General features: G+C 41.2%; 1 protein-coding gene and 1 pseudogene across 1 annotated transcript; both read left to right on the top strand.

Moving 5' to 3' along the window:
* The first annotated feature begins 419 nt into the window (after positions 1–419).
* On the top strand, positions 420–4,918 carry LOC106405986 (annotated as a pseudogene).
* A 6,882-nt stretch (positions 4,919–11,800) lies between these two features.
* LOC106404286 lies at positions 11,801–12,916 on the top strand. The gene has a single exon (XM_013845015.2). It carries the CDS (start codon positions 11,801–11,803, stop codon positions 12,914–12,916), a length of 1,116 nt encoding a protein of 371 aa, XP_013700469.2.
* The last annotated feature ends 11,935 nt before the right edge of the window (positions 12,917–24,851 follow it).

Below are 24,851 nucleotides of genomic sequence, written 5' to 3'. Positions count from 1 at the left end.
CGCCCACACCATAACAGAGTGAGGATGAGTTTTCACAACCAAAGGAGATGATGACAAGCTTAGTTTACGATAATATTATAAAAGTGAATGAAAATTTTGAAAATTTAACATTATATTTGATTAAGGCTACAAGTTTTAGTTAGATGTTTTTTTTGTTAAAAATATTTGAAGTGACATATAGTTAGAAGCTAAATTAGAACAAATTTAAAAAAAAAAAAATCTATTTTTTGATTTGTAATTTGATTTGTAAAATAATTAGATTCTATTTAGCTAAGTTTATGATTTGTAAAATAAATAGACAAATTTGATTTGATCAAAATATAAAAAATAATTTTTTATTATTTTTTAGCTAAAAATAAATTAAACATTTTAAATATAATTAAATTATTTGTATATTTGTGTACCCTTTCATAAGGCGGTTTAACCCTAGTATCCAAAGATAAAAAAAACTTACAGTTACATCCAAAATAACTACAGTTACATCAAAAATTGCTCCAAATATATCTACAGCAATAAAGTTACCGTTAAAGCCAATTCTTTTTTTTTTTTTTGTCACCAAAGCTTATATTAATTTAAATTCCGAACGGTAAACGATTACAACCAGAGCCGGAGGTAATCTCAACGGCTAGACAATAAACAAAAAATACAACAATAAGAACGATAGATGTGTTAAAGGGGTGAAGATATCCGTAGAGATGCTTCACTTTAGACCCTGAAACTGATGTTCCAAAGAACATACTAAAGTCGGGATATGAACCGACAACAGGGGACCCTGAACAGCGGGTTTGAAGATGGTTGGTGGACACCAACACTGATGATGAGAGACTCTCCTTTACTTCAGATAAGGTGTATGTAACTGATAGGAACATTGCGGAAAGATCTTGTCCCAGTTTCTCGATGGAACTCTCTCGAAAGCTTTTGGTCGGCAAGAGCAGTTGAATGACTCTAGAACCATAGCCAAGAGCGGTAGGAAAAGGCCTCTTTTGCCTAAATTTGGCTCTGATATTCATGAGCAATGGAGCAGAGATTGTGTAGTCTCTACTAGCCTGTGATATCTGACACAACAATGAAACTAAATCAAGCATAACATCACGGCTTTGGGCTATGTGAACCCTGTAGACTGAGGCTAAACTTCCAACTCTGGCCTGGCGGGATGTCTCGTTGAAGGAGCTGTGGCCTGAGGAACCTGGAAGAGAGGTTGAGTAGCCGGTGGAGGAGTTAAGTTGGTGGCTAGGAGGAGGAGCGGCAGTGAAGAGGATATGGAGGTGCAAGCTTAATTGAATAAAGAACCAAGCCCAGACCCATTTGAAAAAAATAGATCTAAAGTTTGGAACTTTCTCGGAGAATGAAGAGCATGAGCTAGACCTTGACAGGGGTGAAGTGTTAGTCACTGAGGGGGGGGAAGCGTGAGAGGCTGAGCCGTGGAGGAGGTGACGAGATCCGTTTTTGTGCTTCTATGAAGGTGACGAGATCCGCTAGACTCACACAAATGTTGAGCAGATCTGGTTTCTCCACTAACTTTAAGAGGAGGAGCGACGGCGAGGACAGCATACGACAAGGTGGCGGGGATGAGAGGAGCTGCGGCGACGATGCGGAAAATCAAGGGAAAGACAGCTTGCAAACGAGACGACGAAACGAAGTAGAAGATGCAGGGGTAGACGGAAGCCATGAGGAGCAGGGGCCGACGCCGACGCCGGTGGCCTAAGGCACCACCGGCGTCGAAGATGGTGGCGTGACGGCGCACTTCGATACTCGTGCCTGAGAGCTTCTCGTATTAGGGCGAACTCTAATATTGGTCAGTTAAAGCCAATTCTTTTACACCACAAATTTTACAGGTAAGTTTTACGGCCACGTCCCTAGCTAGTTTGGTTTGGGTCGGTCTGGTCTTTTTTTTTGCCCGCCCCAACAAGTAATGGGTGATATTCAACGATGCAGATTCAGATTCTGTGACTAAGCCAAAATCACATTTGGTTTCAGTAAATTGCTCAGGAAAAATGAAAAAAGAACATAACAAATTGGATTGGAACGTAAAATCCAAAGTTTAAAGTCCACAAGTGGTTCATGTGACTCTAATTAGACATTCTAGGGGATAGGAAACGTGTGGCCTTCATTATTATTGTTTTGTGAATTATTGGTGTAGAGTTATCAGTCTTCACTTGCGGCTTACTATTTTCTCATGAAGTCAATCAAAATTATTGGTGCTCCTCTTCCTCGTCCTCTTCTTCATCATCAAAGCAGTCAGTTTGGTTTTGGTTTCTTTCTGAAAGTTTGAGCAAAGATGGGAGGCTGTGTATCACTAGATTTATCATGTGATCAAACGCTAAAGCAAACCTACCACTGCTTATTTGGGGATGGAAATAATATTCATATGATGAAGCCTAATCTTGAGGCTCTGGAGACAACTATGCAAGAACTTAGAGAAAGGCGAGATGATATTGCAAGAAGAGTTTCCATAGAAGAAGATAAAGGTTTGGAGCAGCAAAAGATTGTGTCTTTTTGGATATTTTTCAAAAAATTGCATATCAAGCTGTGAGTATGGGAAACAGGTATCGAAGAAGTTGTTAGAAGTTGAAGAGCTTCTATCTAGAAAAGCTTTTGAAGTGGTGGCCAAAAAAAGACCTACACCAAAGGTGGGAAGAAACATATCCAAACAAAAATAGGTTTGGATTCAATGGTCGGAAAGGCATGGAACAGCATCATGAAACCTGAACGAAGAGCTTTAGGTATATATGGCATGGGGGGAGTGGGAAAAACAACCCTCTTAGCTACTATCAACAACAAATTGGACGAAGAGATGAATGAATTTGATGTTGTGATATGGGTTGTGGTCTCTAAAGATTTGCAATACAAGGGCATTCAGGATCAGATTCTAAGAAGATTACGTGTTGACAAGGAATGGGAAAATCAAACAGAGGAGGAGAAAGCATTTTCCATAGACGATATCCTAGGAAGAAAGAATTTTGTTCTGCTGTTAGATGAACTGTGGAGCGAGGTAGATTTGGACAAGATTGGAGTTCCACATCCAACTCAAGAAAATGGATCGAAGATAGTTTTCACCACTCGTTCAGAGGAAGTTTGCAAACGCATGAACGCTGATGATGAGCTGAAGATTGATTTTTTGTCAAGGAATGAAGCGTGGGAACTGTTTCAAAATGCAGTTGGAGAAGCCCCATTAAAGCGGCATCCGGATATTCCCGCACTTGCAAAATAAATTTGTGAAAAATGTTATAGCTTGCCACTTGCACTCAATGTGATTGGCAAAGCCATGTCATGTAAAAAGAATGTACACGAATGGCGTCACGCTAATAAGATTCTCAATACGTTTAGCCACGAGTTTCCAGGTATGGAAGAAAAGATTCTATCAGTTTTGAAGTTCAGTTATGATGGTTTAGGGAATGAAAAGATGAAATCATGCTTCCTGTATTGTTCTTTGTTCCCGGAAAATTATGAAATAAAGAAGGAGGAGTTGATAGAATACTGGATCAGCGAAGGATTTATAAATGGAGAGAGAGATGAAGATGGAAGTAACAACGAAGGTCATGATATAATTGGTTCGTTAGTTTGTGCACATCTATTGATGGAATCCGAAACTGCAGTGAAAATGCATGATGTGTTACGTGAAATGGCTCTTTGGATAGGGTCTACTTCTGGAAAAGAGGAAGAAAAATAGTGCGTCAAATCCGGTGGGAAGCTAGGGCTTATACCAGATGACATCAACTGGTCAGTGTTGAGAAAGATCTCGTTGATGAGTAATCAAATTGAAGAGATATCTTGCTTTTCCAAATGCCCCCACCTGTCGACTCTATTTCTCGGGGATAACATGTTGGAGGAGGGTATACAGGGTGAATTCTTTCAGTTTATGCCAGCCCTTGTCGTCTTAGATCTTTCGGGTAACGAGTATCTTAGTGAATTGCCTGAAGAAATTTGCAGCTTGACTTCCTTGCAGTACCTCAATTTATCACGCACATGTTGAAGGGGTTGAGGAAACTAATAAGCCTGGACCTGGAGCAATGTTTCAAACTTGAAAGCATTGATGGGATAGGAACAAGCTTACCAAATCTTCAGGTGTTGAAACTATATTGTTCTCCTGTTTTTATTGATGCAAGATCAATTGAAGAGCTTCAACTTTTAGAGCACTTGAAGATTTTAACAGTAAACGTGAAAGATGCTTTAATTTTGGAAAGTATCCAAAGAGTGGAGCGATTGGCGAGCTGTGTTCAACGCCTTTGGATTTTCGATATGTCCGCAACGGTTTTAACTTTAAACACGTTAGCTCTGGGCGGTCTTCGAGAACTTTATATTGCGGGTTCCAAAATCTCAGAGATAAAGATAGATTGGAAAAGCAAAGAGAAAGAAGATCTTCCTTCTCCATATTTCAAGCACCTCTCACGTATTGTTATATTCGATTTGGAAGGTCCAAAAGAACTGACATGGTTATTGTTTGCTCCAATTCTCCAGCATCTAGAGATGTTAACTTCACGAAGCCTAGAAGAAATAATAAATAAGGAGAAGGGAATGAGTATTAGCAATGTGCATCCTGATATGACTGTTCCCTTTCCGAAGCTAGAATCTCTCCGTTTAAGGGGTTTGGCTGTAATAAAGAGAATATGCTCAAGTCCTCCTGCTCTTCTATCCCTAAAAAAAATTGTTGTCGAACGCTGCCCAAAGCTGCCAAAAGCTGCCACAGAGTTTCCGAGACACGAACAGGAGTAGGGAAGTTGTAACTGAGGCTTCGAAGCCCAGTTGCATATGTCATATGTGTGTGAGTGTATCCTCTCAGTTTCTTAAACTTGGGTTTGGTTTTATGTTCTGCTTTTGCTTGAATGTCATTGTTTGTCAAAGCTGGAAACTTTTCATTGTTGCATTTCCACTTCTCTCCAGTCTGTAACCATTTGATACATTTTCCTCAAAGTCTTCATTTGTGTGTGTGTTCCGATTCATGGATCTCTAACGGAGATCAGTGATGAGAAAGTAGATATATTTTCTGTTTGAATGATTTAGGTTCTCTTCTCTTAACTTGGAGGGGACATTCAGAGTAAAAAAAAAAGGCTTCCTGATCGATGTTTCTCAAAAGAACAGATCAATCTCTTGGCAGGAAAAGGCTGGAGACGCTTAGCTTTGAACCGAGTCTACCGTTTCCAACATCTAGAGACCATTTTTCTGAACAGAGTATTGAATATATTCTATTATTTTGGAACACACTTAACAAACACGATGAGGTGATATCTCTGAGAAAGCATTATGAAGTGACCGTCTCGCTGAAGATGCAAGCAATCCTCCTCCTGAACACTTTTTTTTTGATCCATTTTACTTTCATTGATGATTCTTCCTTGAGGAAAAATTGCTTCTCATCTGCATCTTTCAAGAAGCACCTCAAACGATTCTGTTCGTCTTTCAGCTGTTCATCTGGTAGAATGTTTTTAAGCCCATATCCAATCTATATTGTCCGATTAGTATAATATTGTTCACTTTGGATCTATGAGTTAAGTTCACATAGATTTTTTTTTGGATTCCCTTCCAAAAAGTCTTGTACTAATTAGAATTGAACATTTCTTTATATATTAGACACTTCTGTCGGTTTTTGTTTGATATTTCACATGGTAACCTATACCAAACAAGGTTCTTCCAGGAGCAACGTAAGCAACAACCTCCACCATTTGCCAGTTCGTGATACACAAGTGTAACTCCCCATCTCTTAAGCTACAAGAGTCAACTACCAAACTACACGGCACAAGATTTCCAAGTCCCAAAGTTGTTGCAGATATTTGCTGAGTGCTCCGTCAATTAAGAAATGAGAGACATGTTTTAAAACTTTCTGATCACAATACCGTTGGATACTAGAAACCAACCAGCCATGTCGTGACTTTTCAAGTCACAAAATTTCCAATAAAATATATATACAATTTTAAGATTTGTAAACGAGAGATCTTCCTATTTCTTCTCTTGTATTTCTATTCTTCCTGTTATGCTTTATGTAAAACATCCCTCTCTGCTCATGATGAGATCATGACTTGCTTCCCAAGCTACATTGCTCCTCCTCTTTTCATTTTCATTTCAGCAATAATAGAGCATTTAGAAAAAATATGGACGATTTCGCCTTTTTTAAAAACAGAATATTTCTTATTTCTTTGGAGTTCCTATTTTTCTTGAATTTCCTTTCTTCTCAGGTTAATCCTGGTATATATATATATATGTTTGTGTCTAAAAGACAAAAAAAACTAGAGAATGTTTATGATGCAAGAGAAGAAGACGACTACACGGTCATGACCTTAAAGCGTGTAAACGACAACACCAAATATGTTTTTGGAAAAGTTTGGAGTGACATGAAGTATTCGTTGGATCTTGAAGAAGGCCAAGAACTGAAGCTATTCTACTGGCGTCGTGGTTACAAGAGATTCATTGTTCTCAATTTTCAGTACACTCTTCTAATGAATTACCTTTTTGGGTTGCATTCGTGGTTTTCACTTTCAAAAGCTCTAGTTAATTATGTTTTGGATTTTATTCATATTGTTCTAGTTAAAAAAAAATTCCCTAGTTTTTGATAAATTTAACTAAAGTATCTTGAGTTTCAAGAAACATACCTGTATAAAGTTTTTTAGGACCGGGTACCATCCTACAAGAACATTTATGGTATTTCTTATATTTAGGACCGGGTGGGTTCGATTCAGAAAATTTATCTCGTTTTGAAAGGGCATGTCAAAATCTAGTAGATCTTAAAAGAATGCCAAAAGACAAAAAGAAGAAGATGCTGTTGAGCCGTTCGTATGGATTGATGAAGAGACATTACAACATTTCGGTCATGATCATCACCATTTAAAAATTAATAGCAGTGACAACCATGATGATCATGAAAACATGGTTTGCCAAGCTTGCATCCTTCAAATAACAGATTTAGATAGCTTCTACAGCTGCACCCAATGTGATGCAGAGAATATTTAGATATATTCCAAATATTATTATTATTTATTAATAGGATAACTACTTTTATTGTTTTAAGGTTTTAATAGTTTTCCTATATTTAGATTACGGGTTTCTAAGATTAATGATTTATTATAGATTTATACGAGCTTTATAGCACGGGAAAGAGTATTTCCAAACCCTAAAGAAGTTTCTATAAACCACTGATAATAGTATTATCAATCCTAAGAGCTTTTTATTAAGCACTGTGAAAGTATACACAAAATCTAGAAGCTTTCGCTACATCACAATGCGATTATGTTCTCCATGGAACATGTGCACTTCTTCCTCGCACGAAAAACCATCCCTTACACAAACACCCGCTCACCCTGTTCCAACTATTTTCTTACAAATCCTACCTACTCGAACCTGACTATTTTAGCAAAGGTTTCTTCATGTGCGACGGTTGTGGTAGAGATGGTTGTGGTTTCATGTACAAATGCAGCGCGCCAGGTTGCAATTTTCAACTAGACACAATGTGACATGATTGTCATCCACATGACCACCCTCTCTTCTTCAATTTGACCAAGGTGATGAATGCATGGGTTACAAGTCTAGTAACTGCTCTCCTAATACTTAGAATGTATTAAATGTAACTCTTTTTGGTCTTAACTGTGCCACTTTGCTTTGTGTGGCTCACTACAAGCATGATGAACATCCACTCTGATGCGAACAAAATGGTTCAATCAAGATAACCAAATCAAACCAGACTTGGTTAAGAAGATAGACGGCGTTTCCTAATTTCCTAATTGTTGTTTAACGTTTCCGAAGTGTAGGAGCTTGAACTCCATATCTTTATTTATTTACTTATGCAATTATGTTTCCTAGTTTATGGGATTGTGGATCTATCCACTAGTATGTTTAGTTTGTATTTAAGAGGCTCCTTGATAATTGACGTAACTTGTTTCTTAAGTCTTTGGGTTCCACCATTTGGTATCAGAGCAAACTCTCTTATTTCTGAAGAGGGGCCTTAATTAGCATCAAAACATGTTTTGTTTTTGATCAGGACCACTTTGTGGTATTAAAAATTTCTATCTCAGTTTTTCTATTTTTCAAAAAAAAAAAAATTGTTGTGATAATATGGGAAGCAATCAAGAGTTCATTGAAGACATATGGATCACACTCCTCCGCCAGATGCACGATGAGTTCCAAAAGATGAAGGTTTCTATGACTGAAAATTTTAGGAGTCTTGAGACTGCCATGAATCATATGGTGCAGATAGTGAGAAAGATGAAAGCTGCTGATGGGGGAGCCAGTGATGGTACTGCATCTCGTTCATCACAAACGGTTTCGTCTTACCCTATTCTATCAATCGGTCAATCAAACACATCACCACCAAAACGCAAACGAGCTCGATCAACTCGGATCAGTCACCAACATCACACTTTCTGGAGCAAAAGACGACACATACCCAAGAGGAAGAGAAAGAAGATCTCACCAAAAAAAAAGAAAAGGAAGAAAATAATGCAAACAAAGAGGAGGAAGCAACAACAAGAAATTAAGTCTACAAGTCAAGCGTTTGCATGGATATATCGGCAAGGACTTTCACCAACTGAAGCAACGTGGAAAGATAAACAAGCTTTCATAAGAACCTTGAGGACAAGGTTCATTTTGAATGGGGGAGTATTGATGCGAACCAAATGGTTCTATCAAGATAACCAAATCAAACCAGACTTGGTTAAGGAGATAGAAGGCGTTTCCTAATTGTTGTTTAACGTTTCCGTAAGTGTAGGAGCTTGAACTCCATATCTTTATTTATTTTGTTATGCAATTATGTTTCCTAGTTTATAGGATTGTGGATCTATCCGAGTGTGTTATAGGAACAGGGTCGCGGTTAAGTTTTAATTGTAGAAGTGGGTCGGCCCAAGTTTTTATTTGCGGTTTGCATACCTAGTGGAGAGATAGTGGAGAGATAAATAATCGATGACCCAAATAACTTTTTGACCCATGAAATTTATGTAAATGACTCACAAAACTTAACCTTCTCGGCTCATGAAAGTCGACCCAAAGACTTTCCCACACGTGCGAAACTAGGTGGCTCCGATAGGGCGCGTGGCCCTTTTTTTTTAATTCGGTCGGTTTTTGTGAGACACTTGTTTTCACCTCGGTAAATATTGGATTTTTACCCATTTTTTGCCACGAAACTTTGTTCGTACAACGGTCTGTGATTATACTAATTAAATAAGTTGTGGATGGGGATAATTGATAATTGTGAGAAATAACCAAGTCTGGTGGATAATATAAAGAAAGTCTAGTACAAGAACAGTTGTTCGGCGATATGCATCCACCAGATCTGAAAATGTTGGAAACTAATAGCGGTTTGCGCAGCACTGATGGAAGTTTTGGTGGTAAAGCTCAGGCGACCAGTAGCAACAGCACCATAGGTACACTGTTATCTCCCTTCCACATAACCGATTCTCTGCGTTTTTGATTGTTCCAATTTAATTTTACTTGTTTGTTGGGGTATAGGAAGCTCAACTTCACAGATTGTCGTTATGGCTGGTCGGTGGATAACGTATGATTTTGGTGCTTGGGATTTCAAGATAGATAACGATAGAATGGGTAGAGCGGTTGACTGCTCTACAATCAAAGGCATTTGCGGGTTGAAAGACAGTATTCTTGCTGCCTATGGTTTGTTGGGAAGAGAAATAGAGGTTGAAATGTGCTATTGGCTTATTGATGGAGACAGTGAAATGGTTGGTAAAGGGGCGGCACCAGTGGAGATATCAACCGACACTGATTATAAAATATTCAAGGTTCTTCACCGGACAGACAAATCTTTTAATGTTTTCATCAGATTTAGAGAGATTGTTGGGGGAGCAATGATATTTTTAAAGTCTGAACGAGATATTTTCACGCAAACTAATGCAACGGCCTGAATTGTTGATGATGATGAAAATTTAATAAGGGAAGTAGAAGCCATTGAAGCAGCTATTGGATTAAACTCAGAGTCGGCTGAAGTGGGAGGTTCCAAGGATAGTAGAGCAGGTGCAGATGCTGTTTGTGGGGTTAATCTGGCTTCGGAGAATATGCGTCAACATAGCTGTGGAGAACATATATTAGTGGAGCGTGGAGAAAACAAGCAGGCTAACGTTGAAGTGGCGTCAAGAGAAATTGAAGGTGACAAAGGAGGAAACAAAGGAGATGACATTGGAAATGTAGCTGGTTGCGCAGAAATGGATGTTGACAAAGGAAAGGGTAATGATTATGATGTTGGAGAAGATGAAGATGAAGATGAAGATGACGGCTACTATGATTATAATTACTGGGATGAATTTGTTCGAAAAGATTGTGAGACAGACGAAGATGACGATTTCGATGGATATCCACCAAAAGGATGGCGTGGTGGACGGTCTGATCTTAACGGTTATGAGCGTTCTGGAGCGAGGGGTGGTAGAGGTCAAGGTTCTGGAAAACCGGCGTCTGGTAGAGGCCAACGATCAAGGGCTACTGGTGGATCTTCATCTAGCAAAAATGGTAGCAATATGAGACATTACGTAGACATGACAGATGATCAAAGAGATTTTTTATGTACCTCTCGAATCGTTGACGTACACCGAAGAAACTGATATCAGCTTAGGCGTCGATGTTGTTCATGCAACTCCAGCAAAAGATAGGAACCAACCAAACCACGAAGTTAATTCTGTTTATCGTCATTTTACCGAATCTACCTCTGGAACCGTAAGGTGTGCACTGACCTTTGAAACCGGTACCGTCGAAACTGTCAATGTTGTTGTGGTTACACCACCACAACAAAACAAGAAACACAACCGCGTGATCGAAGATGATGATGAGTTCGTTGATCCTCCTCTCCCAGAAACTGCAAAAGTATGCAATTCCATCCCTGCTAGTGATGAAACACATTCCAGCGAAAGTGCTGTTAATGTTCTTGTTTCACCACTAAAACAGTACAAAAACCAGACAGATGAAAAAGACACCGGGGAAACTGATGATGCTGTTCTCGTTACTCCACCGAAGCAAAACAACAAACATGACCGTGTAATCGAAGTTGATGATGAGTTTGTTGACCCTCCTGTCATCCAAATTACAGACTTCGGTGGTGGAGAAGCATTCACCCCAGGAAAACACTTTCCATCTACCTCTGTGTTCGAAGATGATGATCTGTTTGTTGATCCTCCTGTCACCGAGGGTATAGTTCAGGGTGGAGAGGCTTTCATGAAAGGGATACAAGTTTCGTAAATGTATGGATATGATGATGTAGTTCCTGTGTTTAATGATATGGAAGGAAGCGGTTTCCAGCCGCAGGATATCGACTACAGTAAGGAGGACTCGGATATATATGTTGGAAGGATGTTTAAGGATAAAGCGCAGTTCAAGTTGACGATGTCGATCTATGCACTCGCGAAGGTGTGCAGGTTCAAATTCAGGCATTGCAAACGCTTCGTGACGACGAAATGCGTTGATAAATAGTATAGTTGGAGGGTAATGGCTAAGCAACTGGGTGATTCTCCTATGTATGTTGTGAAGAAGGCAATTTTGGGACATGTATGCACAGCTGAAGTTCGAGGGTAGTACAAAAAACATGGAACATCTAGGGTGTTTGCAGCTCTTTTACGCTCAAAATAAAAAAAGACTCCAAGGGGGACCTCGCGCTATGGTACTGCCGGAAATACTGCGAACTGAATTCAACTATACATGCACGTACTGGAAAGCTTGGAAAGCTAAAGAACTAGCTATTGCGTCTGCCCAAGGAACAGAGGAGATGTCTTACAAAATACTACCACAGTACTTTCACGTACTAAAGTATGCAAATCCTGGAACAATCACTGATATTAAAACCGAACTTGATAAAGAAGGGAAAACGAGGTTCAAGTATGCATTCATGTCACTGAAGGCTTGTATCGATGGGTGGAAGCATTTGCGGAAAGTCCTTGTGATGGACGGAACCCACATGTTTGGGAAATGCAAAGGGGTTTTGCTTAGTGCGAGCGGCCAAGACACAGACTGCCGCGCATTCCCTATTGCTTTCGCAGTAGTTGATAGCGAGAACTCGGATTCTTGGAAGTGGTTCTTCGAAAGGTTGTCTACAATCGTAGAAGATAGTTGTGAATTGACAATAATTTCTGACAGATGCGCCGCAATATTTTCAGCTAAAGATAGATGGTATCCGCGTGCACACCATGGTATTTGTCTTGAACACCTTAAGCGTAACGTCGCAGAAAAGTACAAAGGACTACAGCAGAAGGATATGGTCGCCAGCGCCGGAGAGGCATTCAAAGTTTTTGAGTTTGAAAAGCTATATGAGGTTATAAAGCTTACGGATTGGAGATGTTGGGAGTATTTGGAAAAAATCAACTGCAAGTTATGGACACGTTCACATTTCGAAGGAAAGAGATATAACATGATGACTTCAAATATAGCGGAATCGTTGAATCATGCGCTGCTTCCAGCCCGTGGTAGTCCTATAGGGGAACTGATGGAGTTTATTAGATGGATGTTGACTCGATGGTTTGAGAGCAGGCGCTGCAAGATCAGTAAAATGACCGGAATTGTTCCTAAATTAATCGAGCAAATAATGGTCGAACAGCTAGTGTTGTCTACTGGCCTTCTTCTTTTTCCATGTTCCACTTGGGTATTCGAAGTTACACACAAGGCAAATGGTTTTGGTTTTTCTGTTGATTTGGAAAAACAAACTTGCTCCTGCCTTGAATTCCAGATGCTTGGGCTGCCATGCCGACACGCTATAGCCGCTTCTTCTTATCAAAACATGGAGTACAGTTTTTTTGTTTCACAATACCATGTGAAAGATACTTGGTCTGAAACAGTTAAGGGTATCATACTACCGATTCCAAATCCAGAGGATATCCATATTCCAGCAGATATACTAAAGCTCCAGCTTTTTCCACCAATGACCAAAAGAACGAAGGGAAGGCCAGACATTAAAAGGAAACTGTCAGCCGGAGAGGTTACGGTAAAACCTTTATTTTTCCGTTTCTAACAAAAATATTTATCAAAATGCATTGTTGGCCTTCCATTCTAACTACTTTCCGTTTATAGGAGGGGCCAAGGAAAAAGAAGAAGGCGAATAAGTGTTTCAGGTGTTTTAAAGAAAGTCACAAGAAGACAACATGCAGGGAACCAGTGCCCTGGTCTTAGTAACGAGGATCCTGTTTTTTGGAACTAGGAGGGACCTTTATTTTCATTTAGGATATCATTGTATTTTGGTGCTAGGACGAACCCATTATTTTGGAACTGATTATATTTTCGAACCACGAGTAACCGTTTATTTTGGTATATCCGGTCGTTTGTTGAAAACTCATGATATTAGTGTCATAAAGCAGTTTTACGTTTATTCCATTATATAAGTGTGATAAAAGGGTTTTGCGTCTTCGGTTTACGGTTTAGGGATCAAGGTTTAGGGTTTGCAATTTAGGGTTTACGGATTACGGTTTAGGGTTTAGGGTTTTAATAGAACTAAGTAAAACAAAAGAAAAGAGGTTACACAACCTACATTTAATTGACTTCTACCTAAACACACTTTATAATTTTAGTTGAAGTAGACAGATGAAATTTATAAGGTAGTTGGACTACATACGTGTAATTTAATGAAACCTGATTTTGTGTTTCCTTCTTTGGCAACAAAATGTCTTCAGCTCTAGGGTGATTTTAGTGGTTATGTCATGCCTATAGGATGCCATTAACTTTCATGTGCTGCGGTTAGGTTTTGAATATTGGTTGGACAATTAATTTTGTATTAAAGTCAACCAACTGGTTATAAAAATTTCTCTATTTAAGTTATTGTTATAACTCTTCAATAAACTCATTGGACATCAAGAACCATTCCTACCACAAATCTTTAAAATATGCCTAAGCCACAAATTACAAATCTTCCAGACGAAATAATGTCCAAAATGATTGAGCATCTTGGAAAGGAATCAGCATGGTACCTTGGACCTTTCATGTGGACTTGGCAACGTGGGTACAAACTTGCCCATCAACATCCATCTTTAAGAGGTGCAACGTGACTCCTATTGTAGGCGAAAATCCATCTGCAATCGAGTATTTTGGTAATTTCCGAACCTTCTTCTTAAAGTGCGTTGATGTTGAGAACGTAGAAGCGATATACTATGAAGGTCTCCATCGATCAACATCTTTAGGGGTTGAGGAGGGAATCAAAGTGTTGGAGGCAAATGTTCCGAAGCATGGATTATCAACCCTAGCTGTTGGGATATTCTACGTATGCCTTGGTAAAGAAATGGAAGCCACCAATGTGTTTGAGGAGTTCGCAGAAAATCATAATCTTGACCTTAAATCGAACGCCATATTTGAGATGGGAGATGAGTTACAGTCGAGATTGTGGTCGTTCCATCCCCCATTATCTAACTCATATGACAAAACCTTCAAATTTCCAGAGGATGACTTCCTCGCCTCTCCTTCATGTCTATTGTGGGAACTGAAATTCGCACTGTCGATTTACGTTTAAATTAGGAAATTAGGAAAACCCTAATTTCCCAGAGGTCCCGGATCTCTATGAGAGCCAACGGCAAGTGACCAAATATATGCGGAAATCATGAAAAGATAACAAACGAGTTTAGAGAAAACAGTAGATCTTATTTCGAGTCCGCGTGAGAGCGTTGCGATCATTACAAGAGATCATAAAAGCTTTGGCCGCAAAGGCTGTCAGCGAGTTACCTAGTTCTAGCGGCCTAAAAGCTTAAACCTAGTTGACTTGCAGCTCGATAACAAAAGACGAAGAAAATACAGAAAAAGGTTTTGATTGATTTCGGACTGAACCTTATGGAAGGCTTCCTACGTACCCCTTTCGAGGATCAAGCCAAACGTAGTTCAAGAGTGAACCAAGAGATCGAACTGCTTGTGCACGTTCGTTTGGTAATCGGATGCCAGTCATGGAAACAGAGCATGTCGAGAATAATGCCTCAGAGTTTCTAAGTGCCGAGAATTCTGAGTCTAAAAAGTTGTCCCTCATGCATCTCGCCTAGGACTCCTTATATACTCGCTCCTAGGTTGGTTTACGCTTTTCCCCTTCTGCCCTTACGCCCTCATAGCCTAAAAATAGAGATATTTCATTTTTCCCGATCTTCGTAATTATCTTCAAAATTTCGAATTTATCTGCGGAAACTTGACATTTATCTTTCCTTGCGAACCAAGGGTAAACCGTCCCACGGTTTACGGGATGCCGGTTAAGAAATCGTAAGGTGGGCTTCGAGTCATGCCTTAGTTCCCTTTGGGCCGTCTTTCGACTTGAAGCGTTTATTACGAATTCTTTGGATAAAAACAAACTTTTCGCGGTTTTTATCGTAAAGTTTGATTGATGACTTCGAATGGCGGAAAACATGAAATGGGTTCGCTACAGTCTTCGGGAGACAGCATCGAAGGGTAGACGAGAATGCATGGATTCGTGTCGTATCGACGTTTCGGAAGAGCTCAGTCGCTACGTAAGCGCGGTCGCAATGTAGTGACCAGCGGGATGGACGCTCGGTCGCTACGTAGCGACCGAGCTTGGCTTGAGCGCTACGTAGCGACCGAGCGGGACTTGTGCTCGGTCGCTACGTAGCGACTGAGCTTGGCTCGAGCTCGGTCGCTACGTGGCGACCGAGCTTGGCTCGAGCTCGGTCGCTACGTGGCGACCGAGCTTGGCTCGAGCTCGGTCTCTACGTAGCGACCGTGCGACCTTTTTCGGGCTTTTCTCTGATGTCTCGTGTTTCTTCCGTAGGGCTCTTCGTAAGAATAAATCTTTTCCGAAGATTTATTTTTCGTAAAAATGTTCATGCCGATTTTTACGGACTTTAAGACATTGATTCCGTCGTGACCGATTTTGACCCCAACATTTAGCCCCCCAGCTTGTTAGAACCATGAGCTTCTAGCGTGAGGTTCTAGCGAGTGGCTTGGCAAGTTAGGCAAGTTAGGTGAGTTAGGCAGAATTTATGGTCGAAAAGGTCCATGGTAAGTTGTCTTCTCGCGCTTCTAAAAGTAGAACGCGATAAGATTGGGGCTGCGCCTTATGACGGCTGCCTACGTACCCTTGTTGATGGGATCAAGCCTTTCGTAGTTCGTCTTGGGCAAGACCTAGGTTTACTCCTGGTTTTAGAGGGTGCGATGACTAATTCGACTTACGTATCCCATTTCAGTTTCATCCTGATTCTATACCGATTTAAAGTCCGCGATAGGTTCTCGGCTTATACGACTTGTATGGTTGGAACTGAGCATCTCTCCAAGGACAATTTTTAAGCCTCCTGGAAGTGCTGACCAAAAATTTTGGGTTTCTTTTATTGCGGTATTATCCTTGTGTCGGATGTACGAGAGCCATCCCTACGAGATGGCTAAGTCTGTTTAGGACGTTAAGAGTTTGTTGTGATCAGCAACAAACTTAATGGTTAAAATTACTGTTTCGAGTCTTCGCGAAGGATATGTTTTGAGAAGATGTTAGTGCGTATGATTGTCTGGTCTTCCAAGAAAGTGTTTTTATCGAGGAAGGAAATTTTGTCGAAGAACGAATCTTCAGGCGTCTGCGACGTCTCGCGATGCTGAAGATTTGTTATTCTTTCGTATGCTGCATTTCGTGCTTGAAATGTTCGCGGGCTTGAAGATGTTTCGCGATGTTGTAAGGGATTAGTCTTAGCCCTGCGTTTGGGAAACATTCTGGTTTGACTACGGATTATCGCAGCCAGAATTGTTTTTCCTGTTTGGATTTGATTTTCGATCGAGGAGTTAGGACCAAGGGGTCGCGTAAATTTGTCCCCGAAAAGAGGCATCCTCCTGTACCGTGCTTTGTGTGGTGTTAGCCTTCCGAGATTTATTTCGTGTCTATTTGAGGATGTTCCGTATAGCCATAGGAGCTCTGTTACGAGTTTTTCTTACATGCCGCATTTTACGAGTAAAACACAGCGGGCTTAAAGTGAATCGTGGTATATGGAACTTGATCGATTTTTGACAAGTGGAACCTTTCCGTTAACTTTTTGGTTGTTAGGACTGAGTTTTGTTATGACGAATTTACCGTATGATTCCCATTTTTGGGTGGTACGATAATTGTTTGTGTAATCGTTACTTGGCGTTTCAAGACAAATTCCGGATTACCGTTTAGCCGTCAAGTTATTGGAGCGGTGGTCGCTCAATTGTTTTTGGCTTTGCATGAAGGATGTGCCCAGCCTTATAGCCAAGGACGTTGTTGCCAAAGGATTAGGCCATGACACTTTCGTGCTGTCAATAAGGTCAAGCGGTTAGAATCGTCGTTAAAGGGGATGCTGTAACCTAGTTCGGCTTCAAAGGAAAGGCGTAATTGGGCGAGTGACGAATGGCGTTTATCGAGATTGATAGGCCGAGTATGCCCATGGTGGTAGAAAACGTTTTTCCACTTTAGGGTTAATTTATACGGTGAAAGTTTCGTATAATGTTTCCTTTATTCATATGGAAGTTGTTTCCTTTGTTTCCGAGGGAGATAAAGCCTAAGAAGCTCGATATAGAGCCCGTGCGGAGTCAGTTGCGGGGTCATTTCCTGCTCGGACGTGACCAAGCGGAATGAGAGCGGATGCCAGTGAGTCGCGGGGCTAAAGAATGAGACCTTTCAGATCGTGGTGCGAGGAAGTAAAGTTTATATTGGTCGTCCAATGTCGGATCATACAGCTTGGTTTTTTGCTATAAGGAAAGTACTTTTTTGTAAAACATGTTACGTTTACTTTCAAAAGTTATTTTGTATGACATGATCTGATTATACGAAGGATTTTTTGCGTAAGTAACGGGCGACCGGTTTTTATGAATTTATTAAATTGACGCGCCATATGGAGATGTCAAAATAACGATGTTTCCGCAGATTTTTGAGAAACGTTTTCACTTTTGTTTTTATTCTTCAGTGAAAGTTTCTATGAGTCACTCATGGAGTTTTACCAAAGGTTATTTCACCGAGATCTAGTCGAGAAATGTTTTTGCAGGTTTCTTGAATGAATCAGTTAAACAGCGATAGACTTAGTCGACGAGCGGGGAGGACGTGTTCTCTTTGTCGTATTTTCTGTTACTTTTGTTCTTGATTTTGCTTTGTCGCAAATGTTTTTGATGTTTTTCCGTGAGTCGGTTGGTTCAACGGAAAATGAGAGTGATGCTTTGATGCCTGAAGATCTCTCGTATAATGATTCTTATACGAAACTCGTTTTATCAAATCGGAAAAGATCTTTATGACTTCAGCAAATCATCGACTTTCATTCTGAAGTTTGGCAGAGGTTTTCTAAACGAATGATTGCGATGACAGATGCTGTATAGTCTTTCAGAATTTTTCCAACATGGTTTGGATCAGTTCCTAGCGTTTAGACGAATCTCAGATTTTCGTTTGCTTTTAGGATGATCTTGACGAGGCATCGCATTGTATGAATATTTTTCCGCATATTTCTACGAGAGTTTGCTTTGTCAAAAGCGTTTTCTTGTCGAAAGCGTTTTCTTGATCTTGACGAGACATCGCATTGTTTGAATATGTTTTTGAAGTATGGGAGTATACGAGTATAGTATACGCACCTACTCCGTCCCTTTTTTCTCGAGGAATAGAATGATCGACAGTCCGAGTCGGTTTGAAAACGACGCTTGGACTGTGATTTGGTTGTTTCCAGGTTGTAGACTTGGAATATGTCGGTTCTGAGAGAATTTCCAGAAACGAATCGGTTTAAAGACGTGTTGGGGTCAAAATCGGTCACGACGGAATCGATGTCCGAAACTCCCCAGAAAAACCGAATCTCGGTCAAAACTTCAAAAGCCGAGAAAACGAACAGCCGAAACGGATCGCCCGGCGAGCTCGGCCGCGACACGAGGCAGCTCGCCCGGTGAGCACAGCCGTGTTGCCGGTCGAGTCGCCGGCGAGCTCAGCCGTGTTGCCGGTCGAGTCGCCGGCGAGCTCGGCCGTGTTGCCGGTCGAGTCACCGGCGAGCTCGGCCGTGACACGGGCCAGCTCACCAGCAGAAGGTGATGAAAGAGGAGATGAAAATCCTAAGGCAACGAACTTCGTCATAATGGAAGAGGAGATGAAAATCCTCTTCCAGAAGTACAACCCGCAGAAGACGCTCACGAAAAAGAAAAGCTCTCGAAACGACAAGTATGTCTACCACGAGGGAGAAGACATCCAGGGCGAGCACAACTACAATATCAATTCCGAACAAGGGAAGACCTTCGGAAACACCTGGTCCAGGAACCAGTATAAGGATAACTCCTACTGCGAGTTCCACCAGACCAAAGGTCATTCCACTACGAACTGCAAAGTTCTCGGCGCAAGGCTAGCCGCAAAACTCCTCGCTGACGACCTCTCGAAGGTCACTAGCATAAAAGAACTCATCCTGGATTTCGACCGCCCTCCCAGGACTGATAAAGAGTCTCCCGAGAGGGACGCACGCGCAAATCAGTCTGGCGAAAAATGCGGAAGAAGGCAGGATGAACTTGGAGACAATAGTACCCGCCGGAGGATAAACATGATCATTGGAGAATCGCAATTCTACTGCGACTCCGTTTCGTCCATCAAGGATAAATGCTAAGTTTCCAAAGATAAATGTAAAGATTCGAGGATAACTATCAAGATCGACGAAAAATAGAATATTCCAAAAGAGATAGACTTGGGCCCGGAGGCGAAGGATGGGCCACTGACCTAGAGCGACTATATAAAGAGAGCAGGAGCAGAAGAAAAGGGGATCCGAGAATTTAAACTTAGAGAACTCTTGCTAGCTTAAAGAACTTAGGACTTAGGTGGTTAGACTAGCACGGCAAGGCTTAGGACGTCTTGGTCGCCTCTTGTCCTGTTGTTCCGATAGTTAGCATATCTCTACTCCTCTCGGAGAAATCTTGTATTCATACTGTTCAATAAAACGCCTCTGAGCGATTATCTATCTTTTTATCGTTCTAAAGTGATTACGCAGATAATTCGGATCTTCAAGGAAAAACGGGTTCACTCGGTTTTCCTCCATTATTATTTATTGTAATTGACAGTGCGAATTTCGGTTCCCACAAGGTTCTTCCCGAAGTAGTACTTAAAACCGAATAAGCTAGATGTTGTGGTAGTTTTTCAAATAGGAAAGACTTCCTATCCGACATGGGAACGACCGCTTCTACCCCTTGAAATGTGACTGTCCACTTCGTCTCCACTAATCCACAGTGGGTGTCCGATAAGGGGTTCACCACCCGGAAGAGCTGTAATTTTCCTCTGCAGAATGAGAGTTTGGTATATGAAATTAGGGAGAATTATTTTCTTGTCAGCATCAGAAGAACAAGCCATTTCTAGGACCTGGTCATAAACCAAACGACCGAAGTCAATAGGCTTCTTCCTGACGAGTGCGCAGAGAAAGCGAAGGCGGTTTTTGATCATTGAATCTTCATGAAAACCAGGCAGCCAGTTAAGCGAACACAGTTTGTAGAGGGAATGATACTGTGGGAGGAGATAAGTTAACGAGAATGTCTCCCAGCGATGACAGCGTCCATCGGTCAAGAATATAATTGCCTCCGACAGATCATCACCCTCCCAAACGTGAGAGTGTTCGACAGATGGAGTCATAAAGAGTTGATTTATCACGACGGGGTCAAAATCAAACCGGCATCCCCTGATATAGACTCCGTCATCGGCACTGTATAGGTTAGAAATGTATTCCCTAACTAATCTTGGACAGAAAGACCGAACATCCAAGCAAGTGTAAGTTCACCCAACATTTTCTACAAATCGACGCGCTTCAGCAACAGCCGGATCATCTAACACTAGATTCCCCTGGACTAAATACCCACGTATGAAAAGCTCCTGATACTTACTAAAGCTAGCTTCACTTACATGACGAAGAGACCAGGGGTTTGGTACTGGATCGTTGGAGAGAAAGAACAATCGAGTTGCTTCGGGGCAAGATTGAAAATCCATAACCGGATTTGCTTTGGGGCATGGAGGACTTGCGCTTCGAGCATCACGGTTACGGCGCCGGCTCGATTGAGACGATGAAGAGGTCATCGTTGGATTTTTTTTTTTAGATCTACAAGATGGTGAGTAAAGAAAAGAGAGTTTTGTAGAAAGATGAAGAGGTTATCTCAACCGTCACAACATGTCAGTCTTCTTATACACGTAAATGCGAAAAGATTTGAGCAAACTACCACTTAATCTCCATTAAAGATAAGAGTTTAGGCCGGTAATTTTAAACGCTAAAAACATAATCGGCCCATTTGTTTAAGTATTGGGCCAGAATGTTGCACTTTAATGTTATCTTTAATGTTGAAGGTTTCTTTAATATTTATAAGTGCGTCTTTACTTTCATGTTATCTTCTCGTTCGTAATAATTAGTAGTGAGTCTGTACACCTTGGTCTAAGTAACGTATACCTACTTGGAAGACGCGTACACCAAGATGATAATTAAGTTCCATTTAGTTGGAGAAGGCTTCTAATTGCATATACAACGTCTACGTTTTTTTTAATACCAAGTATTCGCCGGCGTTTGTATTTACGTACACCTTATTGGATAACACGTACACTTTATTGCGATAAAGTTGCACAAGTTCAGTGACAGCATCCTGCAAACAAAGGCATATTTTACAGCATCTGACAAACAAGAAGACAAATCCAATAGAGCTTGCAGTTCTCGCAGGAACGGTCTACCCCGACGTAAGAGTTCCTACAGTTCTCGCCATGAAGGCATTTTGGGTGCATGATTACATCATCGTCGGGAAATTTGAAGGCTTCACCGTATGTGTTAAGCCACGGCGCATGGAACGTTGACAGCAGCCACTGTATCGAGTCTCCAATATCTAAAACGGCTTCCGACCGGAGGTCGGCGTGATGGTTTGCGAAAAACTGAAACACTTGGCTGGCTTCCTTGTCTCTGCCAAGACATACATTGAAAATGGCGACAGAAAAGGTTGATAATCCATGCGTTGGCACATTTGGTTTCAAAATTTTAATACTCTCCTCAAGTCCTATGCATGTTGCTGCATGGAGACCTTCATAGCATATTGCTTTTGTGTTGCCTGCATTAACACACTTGAGGAAAAACTCGCGAAACTGACCACCTTTGCAGATTTGACTTGTAACATACTGGACCGTAGGTGTAATATCGCACATTGTTGGGGTCAAAAACGGTTACGACGAAGTTAACGTCCAAATCCCCGAAGAAGAAAAACGTAGAAAACTTCTTCGACAAATACTTTTTTGAAATAGATTGTTCTCTACGAAAAGCTTTACGGAGGAAACGCGAGTCATCGGACAAAATCCCGAAAAGGATCGTTACGCAACGACCGAACACGAGCTCCACTCGGTTGCTACGTAGCGTCCGAGTTCGAGCCAAGGCTCAGTCGCTACATAGCGACCGAACATCCATTCCGCTCGGTCGCTACGTAGTGAACGAGCTCAAGCCGGGGCTCGGTCACTACGTAGCGACCGAGGGCTCGGTCGCTACGTAGCGACCGAGGGCTCGCTCGGTCGCTACGTAGCGACCGAGCTCTTCTGAAACATCGATACAACATTAGTCCATGCGTTCTCATCTACCCTTCGATTCTATCTCCCGAAGACCGTAGCGAATCCATTTCACGATTCCCCGCCATTCTAAGTTATCGATCAAACTTTACCGTAAAAACTGCAGAAATTTCGTTCTTTATCGAAAGAAGCCGTAACAAACGCTTCGAGTCGGAAGACGGCCCAAAGGGACCTAAGACATGACTCGAAGCCCTACTTACGATTTCTTAACCAACATCCCGTAAGCCGCATGACGGTTTACGCTTGGTCCGCAAAGAAAGATAAATGTCAAGTTTCCGCGGATAAATACGAAATTTTGAAGATAATTACGAAGATCGTAAAAAATGGAATATCTCCATTTTTATGCTATGACAGCTTAAGGGCAGAAGGGAAAAAGCGTAAACCGACCTTGGAGCCAGTATATAAGGAGTCCTAGGCGAGAGGCATGGGAGAGGACTTTTCTCAGAGCAAACTTAGCACTTAGAGCGATTTAGGCATATTTCTGTTTTTGTTATTCGAGCTGCGACTCAACTAGGTTATTGCCGTCTTAGGGTTTTAGAACTAGGAATCTCGCCGACAGCTCTCGTAGCCTAGGCTCTTACCTTGTTGTAACGCTCAAACGCGAATTCGGAATAAGATCTACTTTGCTCTCTTTTCGATTTATTATACTTTATCGTTGTCATTATTTTGTTCTGATTGCTTGGCGTGTGGTATTAGCAGATATCCGGGACCTCTGGGAAATTAGGGTTTTCCTAGTTTCTTTATTTAAACGGAAATCGACAGTGCGAATTTTGGTTCCCACACACATCTTTAAGATGGACGGTTCGTAGACAAGTGCGTAACCGCGTTTCCCAGCCCAGAGGAAATTACCAAGGCAATAGAATGTCTCCTCTCCAAGAAGCGCAATGATTTTACAGATTATTTCGTCGGGGAGATTTGGGAGCACTTGATCTGCCATAGATGTTTCGAGATTGGGATCGGTTTTTTAGTTGTCTTGACTTGGTAGAACACTGATAATACAAAGTTAAATAGAGCAATTCTAGATAGAAGGCGTGTGAATTAAATTTCAGAGTTATTGTTCCACCAACCTAAATTACATTACATAAAAAGTAGTTAAATTAAAAAGTTATTGTTAGTGTAGGAGTGAATACTCCTTATTAATGTTAGGTACGAACATGATTCTATTACATAATGTATTTATAGAACCTTATTTAGTACATGATTATAAGTTTTGAAGGTCAATTAGGTTACATAATTATTTGGTTATTACATCAGTTACGGTTAGTTGAATTTTTTCCTCATAAGTAATTGGAAATGACATTGATACGACACATTTTTACTTAACAAGACTTACTCTTCTAATTACATTAATGTGTGTAGTAGGATATTTAATAAACAATTACCCCCGTGTTAAAGTCCACTTTTATGATAGCTCTTAAATAGATGAAAATATCATTAAAATCTGACATCCCCAAGACACGTTTCTAAAAACGCAATCATTTTACTTAAGCGTTCAAGTTAACTACAATCGAGAAGTTGCAGAGTCGCCACGCCATGACATACTGTTATTAAGACTTGATTTTAATTACGACCTTTATATGTTTGAAAAGGGATCTGAGGATTAAATCATTTCATCGTCATCTCCACAAAACATTCCAAATCTAAACATCAACCAAGGATCCATGAGCGTAGCCGAATACGAGGGATTTTCCTCAGTCATGAGATTGTTAATCAAAAAAGCGAGCAGTATTTGATACAACTCGCTCGCGACGGATTAAAGGAAGATATCCGTGAGGGTTTGGAGTCAACAGAGTTTGCGACGCTTGGAGCACTCTTTCAAGAAGCATCAGAAGTCGAGGAGATACTGGAGATGGAGAAAAGTCCACCAACAAGCCCTCGAAGACGTAAGAGGAAGACGATGAGATTAGGGGACCCGGAAGACGAGCACCCTTGGGACAACCCGGAAGAGGAAGACGAGGAAGAGAGTGAAGAGGAGGAAGAGGAGGAAGAGGATACGGACGACTGGTCGTATGAAGGAGATATAATTTTTGACGTCTCCGATGACGACATGATTGACGAGGAGACCGATGAGTATATTCACCACGGCGACCGAGGTCCCCTCTCCGGCGTACCAGGCCCTTTAACTGCCTACAACGCCAAGTCCGGATGTGGTTCCGTCGCTAAATCCTCCGCCGCCGAACAGGTCTCCGTGTGTGGCTCCAACGTCATGGCCGGAGGTGGTTCCGTCAGTGACTCCTCCTCCGTCTCTGGCTCCAACTCTGCACAAGGCTCCAGCGCTGCACAAGGCTCCGTCTATCGCCGTTTCGTGTTTTTAATATGTTTCCTTCTATTGTCAAGTTGGCGTACGTACTTCGGTATGATACATTAATGTACGGATCGGTTCTTTAGTTTTCACCACTGTGGACCGAATTATTATCTATTGAACTTAGGTGTACACCATATTTTGTAA

The sequence above is a fragment of the Brassica napus genome, chromosome C6 (genome assembly GCF_020379485.1).
Source record: "Brassica napus cultivar Da-Ae chromosome C6, Da-Ae, whole genome shotgun sequence".
Taxonomy (NCBI): Eukaryota; Viridiplantae; Streptophyta; class Magnoliopsida; order Brassicales; family Brassicaceae; genus Brassica; species Brassica napus.
Note: the sequence above shows the minus strand (reverse complement) of the source record. Positions and strands in the feature narration are given on the sequence as shown.

What these genes read in the sequence shown, in the direction of transcription:
- LOC106404286 (XM_013845015.2), top strand. Translation starts at nt 11,801, where the DNA reads ATGTCACTGAAGGCTTGTATCGATGGGTGGAAGCATTTGCGGAAAGTC.